Genomic DNA, 8,712 nt, shown 5'->3' with positions numbered 1-8,712 from the left:
TATATATAAAATGATATATATATTATATATATAAAATGAATCTAGTGTTTTTATTTAATTTTTTTAGTTAACATTTGTCCACATCTCTAGAGCTATAGCATTTGGATCTTCAGAAAAATTAAATTAAAAATAATACAAAGATCATTAGAGCTATCAGACTCCAACTGGCAACTCTAATGATGGCAAAGGGCCATATGAAAGGAATGAATTTTTTTTGCATCTTTTCTCCTTTTGTGAGTGCTAAGGCAGAGGTCAGAGTTCTATTGCTTTAATGGCTGCTGGAAAATATAACCACAATATATAGATTTGAGTAAATAAACATTATACTTCTCTGAGAGTCCAAAAAAATTAGGCTTTTGATCACATTTTAAAAGTATAATACAAGATATAAAATGAAAAAGTATTAATCCCTTTAAAGAATAAAAAACAGTTATCTAACAAAAACAGGCACAAATTAAAGAACTAAAGACAACTTTCTATTTGTTTTTGAGACAGGGTCTCGCTCTGTCACTCAGGCTGGAGTGCAGTGGCGCAATCTTGGCTCACTGGAGCTTCAATCTCCTGGGCTCTAGTGATTCTGCCACCTCAGCCCCCTCAAGTAACTGGGTCTACAGGCATGTGCCACCACGCCTGGCTAACTTTTTTATTATTATTTTTTGTAGAGATGGGGTTTTACCGTGTTACCCAGGCTGGTCTCGAACCCCTGAGCTCTGGCAATCCACCCACCTTGGTCTCCCAAAGTGCAGGGATCACAGGCCACTGCACCTGGCCAACTTTTTAAAAATTAACCAAAACATAAAATATACCTGTTTATCTTTTGAGGTTGCAAAGGAATAATGGGGATCACAGTATTGCACAGAGATTTGCAAAGAGGGCAAAGATATTCTCCACTTTCCAAGTCAAAAAGGTCCACATGAATGCGCTGCTGAGAGCTCAGCTGTACAGCTTCAAAATATCTGCAAAATTACAAAGACACAGGCGCATTTAGAACTACACATGCATCTCTACATGTGTATCTCTACTTGCTCTAATCCAAGTTTTAAAATCTAGAATTTTGCCTCAATAAACATCTTTAGAACATACATGCAAAAACACACAAGTTGTAATCACAGAAGAAACAGGTTGCCTATTATTTTGGGAATAAATTGGAAAATACATCAGAGCAGATAAAAATTTAAAATAAGTTTATTGAATCATAACTCATCTCTTACCTCAAAAGCATGGTGATACAGCATGGACACTACTTTCCTCAGTTTCTAATGATGAACTGAAGTAGTGAGGGCTATCTTGGAAAAATTATATATTGTAATCTAATGCCAAATGGGTAAACTCTACACAAAAGATTTTCAGGAATTACATTTTGAATTTTGTATTTTCCAGAGATAGAATGAGAACTTCTTGTCCTAGTCATCCTATTCTATTTCAAAGGTACTTTTCACAGCAGTATGTTTTGAGGGAAATTAGATTTGTATAAAGATTACTTATTTGTTATTTATTTGTTGTATTTATTAATTTTTTTGAGACTACTCTTGTCTCCCAGGCTGGAGTGCAACGGCGCAATCTCGGCTCACTGGAACCTCCACCTCCCGGGTTCAAGCGATTCTCCTGCCTCAGCCTCTTGACTAGCTGGGATTACAGGCATATGCCACCACACTCAGCTAATTTTTATATTTTTAGTAGAGACAGGGTTTTACCACGTTGGCCAGGCTGGTCTCAAACTCCTGACCTCAGGTGATCCTCCCACCTCGGCCTCCCAAAGTGCTGAGATTACAGGTGTGAGCCACCACGCCCAGCCAATCATTACTTTTTTTTACATGAATACTGATGAAGAGTAACTGATTAGTTCATGGAGAGCAAGCACAAAGGAACAGTGAAAATCTAACGTTGGTAACTTTACACACCACTTTCCAATTTTGATAATAATAATTCATGCAAACAGAATTAGTAATTAAAACTGTTTCAGTCATTCAAATAAGAAGAAAGGAAAGAAGACATGAGAAAACATGCCTTTTTGTGGCCTTGAGTGAACTTCAATGTTCCTATTCTCTTTCAAGAACATGTCAGAAGGACAACTTACTTCTGCCAGCACACTGCATGCATTACATGACCACAGCTTCCTGTATAAGTTCCATATGCCAAGTCTGGATCCATGAAAAGTGGGTCTAGGGTTTCTGGTACAAGGTATAAAAAGGAGGGAAAAAGAGATAGGTTATCAGGTCTAAAGTCTAATCACAAACTGTCTTAGGAATGTCCAAGCAAAGTGTCACAATATCATAATGGGAGGATATATAGTAACAAAAAGAGAAAAGTAATAGTAACAAAAGAGAAAAGCATAAAGCTAACCTGTCAGATATGATTCTAAACTTAGTATGGATTAATAACTCTATCTTTGATTTATTTTTTAACCTCGAATATTGGGTTTAATCTGCATTATCTTGGTTATTTAAGTGATTTTCTATGTTTCCAATATAATTTACTTTTTAAATTTTAATAGTAATTTGATAAATAATAATTTTAAGGGATACTTAGGGGAATTATAACCTCATTAAAAAAAGCACAGATGGAGGATTTCAAATTCTGGTTTCATCACTTATAACTCATGGCCATGGGTAAGTTACTTGACCTTTCTGTGCCTCAGGTCCTTTATCTATAAAATGGAACCAATAGTGATAACTAACTCATAGGGCTATTGTGAAGATTAAGTAAATACACATAAAGCACTTAACAAGTGCCTGGCAATGTTAAGTTTTCAATAAATGCTAGTCTTTATTATCACCATTATTCTAAGGAGCTTTTTTTGTTTGTCTGTTTTGAGATAGGGTCTCACCCTGTTGTGGACCACAGGCTCATGCAACCATGTCTGGCTAATATGTTTGTAGAGATGAGGTTTCGCCATGTTGCCTAGGCTGGTCTCAAACTCCTGAGCTCAAGTGATCCACCCACACCGGCCTCCCAAAGTGCTGGGATTACAGGCGTGAGCCACCATGTCTGGCCTATTCCAAGGGTATTTTAAAATAAGAATAATGCTAAAGCAGCTAACTCCTGATGTAACAAGTGCAATAAATTATCTAATTAGCATTATTGCCAAGAAAATGTTTAACATGATTCTAATCAGGAGGCAACTTAACAATCAAATAAATTCAGAATGTGATACATTATACAAAACAAGTGGCCTGAATTCTTCAAAAAAACTACTATCATAAAAAAAGGAGGGACTAATCTAGATTAAAATGGAGTAAAGGAAATATAACCAAAGCAACACATGAAATGTGTCTGGATCCTGAGTGAAAAAAAAAGTCTAACAATTGAAGACATTTTGAGAACTGTTGGAGAAAAACTGATTTTATATTAGATGATATTCCTGGATTATTATTACTTTCTTAAATATGATAACGGTATGGTAGATATATAACCTTACTTCCAAATGTCTTTCAAATATTATTTTCTTTAATTACACAGGCATGAAAATAAATGCACAAAAGGATATTTATTAAAGAATACATACCTCCTGAGAGTTCTATGGGTTTTCCCCTGTGCTGAGTCAAGGCAGTAGATTTCTGGACACAGGCAGATAATACCATGGCATTATTTTCTATTTTCACTTCTTGTTCTTCTTGGCAAAGGATGCACGTCAGCACCTCCTTTTCAGTAACAGATGGACCCCGTTTAGGACCCAAAGCAATTCTAGAGTAGTCACTGACTGCTGGGGTGCTACCAAAAGAAATGACCAGAAATGAGGACACATGTTTTGGTCACTTGTCTTCATATTTTGGTAGATTTTAAGTAACTATAGGCAAGAAATATAAGAAAGATAATAAAATAAAATGATATTTAGCAATATTAAGTTAAAAGCTTCCCCCCTTCCTTTGTGGCTTTTATCAGTTATTTGCTTATTACAAAATACAAGTGTTGCTAAGTGCAAAAAAACAGATGATAAAATGTAATGTATATTATAATTTTATTTAATTTACTATACCAATAAGCTGGGTTATTTTTTTTTTCTGGATATAAAAGTAATACAGGGTTACTGAATAAATTTTGGGAAATCTGTAATAGTATAAATGTTATATTCCCACAACCTAGAGATACCCACTAGTAATCTTGTACATTTCCTTCTAGTCTGCTTTCTATTTATAATATACTTCTTCATATAAATAAAATCACATTACACAGATTTGCATCCTGCTGTATTCACTTATAGTTTCTTACATCATTCAAACTTCTTCAGAAACATTTTTAAATGGATGCACAGCTCTTACTATATGTGCCATAATAGTTTTATCCATTCCCTGTCATTAAGCATTCAGGTTTCTATTCTATTTTAGTAGCTATTCAAACTAAAAAACTTACACCTTAATGATTCAGCAATTCTTAGAATCTACTCTTACTGACTGGGCAAAACTCAGGATCTACTGATGTGTACAATATTTAAATAATGGCAAATATTTACAACATGCTGATTGTGAAGCTAGGCACTGTTTCAAATACTTTACACGTTTACTCAATACTTAAAATAATCCTATGAGGTAGGTATTATTATTACGTCTAGAGCAGCTGCTGCAAAGATGTCTGCTGCGGCAGTGGAGGCGTGGCTGGGGCAACGTGTTCCATGGAGCCCTTGGGTTGGGAACAGGAGGGAGCCCACCCCTTCCGAGTTTGTGGGGCAAGAGCTCCACACTCCCAGGCACAGCTGCAGCTGCCCAGCTCAGAAGTGCCTGTTCTGAGCCTCTCCCCACTCCCAACACCCATTCTGATTTTGGAGCAAAGTTGTGGCCAAGCCCGGGTGCTGCCGTGGCCCGGCCAGGTGTGTGCACACTTGGGGCAGTACTGACACGCCAGCCCCCTGCTGCCTTGGCCCCCTCTGGCCTTTGGGTGCTGATAAGCATGGAAGAAAGGCCAAGGGGAAACAGGTGGCTCAGCATGGGCCTGCAGATGCCCCTTGGCACAAACAGCCAGGGAGTTGTGGATGACATGTTGATGGTAGCAGGAGGAAGACAGGTTCCTGGGCAGAAAGGAGTGGGTCCCCAGTGAAGTCCCACCTTCAAACCAGGAATGGCCTGAAGCCTGGGGACCGGTATGTCAGTTACAGGTGGAGTCCACAACCTGGAGTGAGAATTTATGGTGCTTTCTCCAGGTCTGTCTATGGACCAATCAGCACGCATTTTCTCCCTTCTGAAGCCCATAAAAACCCCAGACTCAGCCAGACTCACATGGGGACTACCAGTTGCAGGAAGGAGCGACCCAATTCAAGTCTCCTGACTCACTGGAATGACCTGCCTGTGGAAAGGCAATACCCATTTTGGATCTCCTCTCCACTGAGTGCTGGACACTCACTGGGATGACCTGCCTACAGAAAGAGCTACCCACTTCGGGTCCCTAGAGAGCTGTTCTGTTGCTTAATAAAGCTCTCCACCTTGCTCACCCTCCAGTTGTCTGTGTACCTCATTCTTCCTGGATGCAGGACAAGAACTCAGGAACCACCAAATGGCAGGACTGAAAGAGCTAGTAACACAAACAGGGCTGAAATGCCCACATCTACCACTTGCCATATTGCAGGTGACAAGGAGAGATAAGCTGTGGTCCTTCAGGGAGCCCAGACCTAGGGGCTCCCTGAGCCAGGGCTGTGACACTCTCTTTGGGGCTTTGCAGTCTCTGGCATCTCTGAGCTTCCAGGTGCTACCACATTCCCACTGTCCAGACACGAGTCCCCACAGCAGAAGCTGCTGGTGCATATGATCCAGGTGCAGGCTTGCACAGAGCTGGCCCCTGTCCCAGTGCTGAGAGGTGCCTGCCCTGCCGCAGCAGCTGGCGTGCCTGGCTGTGCACAGTGGCTGGACCCTGCAGGTGCCCGCTCATGCACCCCTGGTCACTCCACACCTGGCTCACCCTTGGCAGGCATGGGATCCAGGCTGGCAGTGTGAGCCAAGTGCAGCCTGCTGGGTCAAGTAGGCAGGATGAGCCCAGAGAGACTGAGCAAAATTCTGGCAAAGGTGCCACTGGCCACAGAGGTTTCTAGCTGGAAAAGCAACACCCTAAGGATCCTGTGACATTTCCACTTTTCAGATGAAGAAACTGAGGCCTAGTGACAATAAGAGACTCACCCAATGACTCCTTAATAGTATGTAGCAGAGCCAGGATTTAATCCAGGTAATCTAGGCTCACAGTCTACGCTCTGAACTACTCTGCAATATTGTCTCTGCGCAAGAAGCTTCCTGAACTATGGTATATCACTGAACAATAAATAAATACTCATCATCATTATAAATGAACTTACCTAACAGACAATACTCTGCAGCTTTTTGTTTTGTTGTTTTGTTTGAGACAGAGTCTTGCACTGTTGCCAGGCTGGAGTGCAGTGGCGCGATCTCAGCTCACTGCAACCTCTGCCTCCCAGGTTCAAGTGATTCTCCTTGCCTCGGCCTCCCAAGTAGCTGAGATTACAGGCGCCTGCCACCATGCCCAGCTAATTTTTTTGTATTTTTAGTAGAGACGGAGTTTCACTATGTTGGCCAGGCTGGTCTCAAATTCCTGACCTCGTGATCTGCCTGCCTTGGCCTCCCAAAGTGCTGGGATTATAGGCGTAAGTCACCACAACTGGCCTACTCTGCAGTTTTTAAAAGGTGGTAATTATGTGGAACCATCTCCTAGGAGGCATCTAGCAATAAATTATGAAAGGTTTACTTATTGATTGTCACAAGGTACTAGTGGGCACAGGATGCAGTCCCACAATTCACAGGACAATACTGCATGAAAAAAAAAAACAGCTGCGTAAATGCCAAGACTGAAAAATGCTGAGCTCGTTTTGTATATAAGAACAAACACAGATTTCCAAGACATAATACAGAGTGAAAATGGGAAGTTGTAGAGTGATATGTACATAATACTATTAATGTAAATAAAACCAAAGGCTGAATGACATGCTATAATTTCTGTGGCTACATATATTTGTATTAATAACATAGGAAAAATTCTGGCAGATACACATAAAACTTATAACCAGAGAACCTCTAAGGAGCAGAAAGAAGTCCAGGATTTGGGCTGGTGCTCAGATGGAACTTTAGCTTTATCTCTGACATTCAGCTTTCAAGAGGAAAATTATTAATGTACCTATGTAATTTGGTCAGGCACAATAGCTCACGCCTGTAAGTCCAGCACTCTGGGAGGCTGAGGTGGGAAGATCATTTGAGGCCAGGAGTTCGAGACCAACCTGGCCAACATGGTGAAACACCATCTCTCTAAAAATACAACAACAACAACAAAATTAGCCAGGTGTGGTGGCAGGCCCCTGTAATCCCAGCTACTCAGGAAGTGGAGGCAGGAGAATCGCTTGAACCCAGGAGGTGGAAGTTGCAGTGAGCCAAGATCAAACCACTGTACTCCAGTCTAGGTGACAAAGCAAGATTCCATCTCGTGTGTGTGTGTAAAACTATGTAATTAAAATTTTGGCTGGGTGTGGTGATACACGTCTGTAGTCCCAGCTACTCAGGAGGGTAAGGCAGGAGGATCACTTGAGCCCAGGAGTTTCAGGCTGTAGTGCATCATAATTATCCCTGTGAAGAGCCACTGCATTCTAGCCTGGGCAACACAGTGAGACTCCATCTCTTAAAAAAAAAGAAAAAAAGAAAAAAAGGGGGTTTAAAAAAATATGAGAGAATATATTTGAGACTTTGGGATAGGAAAGGCTTTCTTAAACAAAATATTAATACAAAAAGTTAAAACTCTAAAAGACTGATAAATTTGTCTTTATCAACACTGCATACTTCTCTATGGCTAAACCCCATAATTAAGGTTAAAGAAACAGGGACAAAATATGGGAAACATATGTAACAAAGTTAAGTATTAATTTTAAGATTTATATAAGTCAATAAGACAAGAGCAAAGCACCCAATAGAGATGGGCAAAGAATAATAATAGGCAATTCCCAGAGGATAAAATGTAAAAGGTCAGTGAATAATCATATGAGAAGATGCTCTACCTGGTACTAACTAGCAACTGGGGAAATTCAGCCAGATTGGCACAAATCTGTAATTTTAATAACATCACATGTTTTCAAGTACTGAAAATAGTTAAGTATTGGTGAGAACAAAGTAAACTGGGCACCTATATACACTATCAGGAGCAGAAACTGGTAAAACCACTCTGGATGGAAATGTGGCCACATCTATAAAAATTTTAACGCAGCCCTTTCCCTTACTGGACTCCTTGACTAAGTACTTGCACAGTTGCACAAGAAGACACATACAAAAAGGTTCCCATTAACTGTAATAAGGAAAAATTAGAAGCAACCTAAATGTCTAAAGTCAGATAAATAAACTACTATATAACCACATGAGAGACCACTATGCAGCAGTCATAAACAATGATGTAGAATCTACACTATAGAGTGATACGTACTGATATCCAAAGATTCCTAAGACATTGAAACAGCAAGCTGCAGACAAAATGTATGGTTAAAAAAGAAAAACCACTAGAAAACACGAAACAAGCCTCACTATTTCTTCATGTACTCATGTTCATAAATGCATAGAAAGAGGTCTAAGAACAGTGGTAATTTGTAATCATGGTTACGTGTGGATAAAGCTCAGTAATGCAAAGATGGTCAAAGGGGGACTTCCTGCATTATTTAAATTGTTTTCAATAAGAACACATTAAAAAATCACATGTCCAATCAATCAGGCAATAAAAATAAATAATGAAAGCATTAAGTCCATA

The 8,712-nt window shown here is 39.8% G+C and overlaps 1 protein-coding gene across 1 annotated transcript in view; it reads right to left on the bottom strand.

Annotated features, from left to right (window-relative positions):
• The window catches only part of UBR1 (ubiquitin protein ligase E3 component n-recognin 1), a 182,526-nt gene that overhangs the window by 60,077 nt on the left and 113,737 nt on the right, over positions 1–8,712 (bottom strand). Inside the window, 3 exon segments of the mRNA XM_017858436.1 lie at positions 807–956; positions 2,078–2,171; positions 3,506–3,711. Of these exon segments, the coding sequence (XP_017713925.1) occupies positions 807–956; positions 2,078–2,171; positions 3,506–3,711 (450 nt within the window).

Source organism: Rhinopithecus bieti, unplaced genomic scaffold (assembly GCF_001698545.2).
Source record: "Rhinopithecus bieti isolate Rb0 unplaced genomic scaffold, ASM169854v2 scaffold_495, whole genome shotgun sequence".
NCBI classification, from domain to species: domain Eukaryota; kingdom Metazoa; phylum Chordata; class Mammalia; order Primates; family Cercopithecidae; genus Rhinopithecus; species Rhinopithecus bieti.
This window is presented reverse-complemented; position numbering and strand designations above follow the sequence as displayed.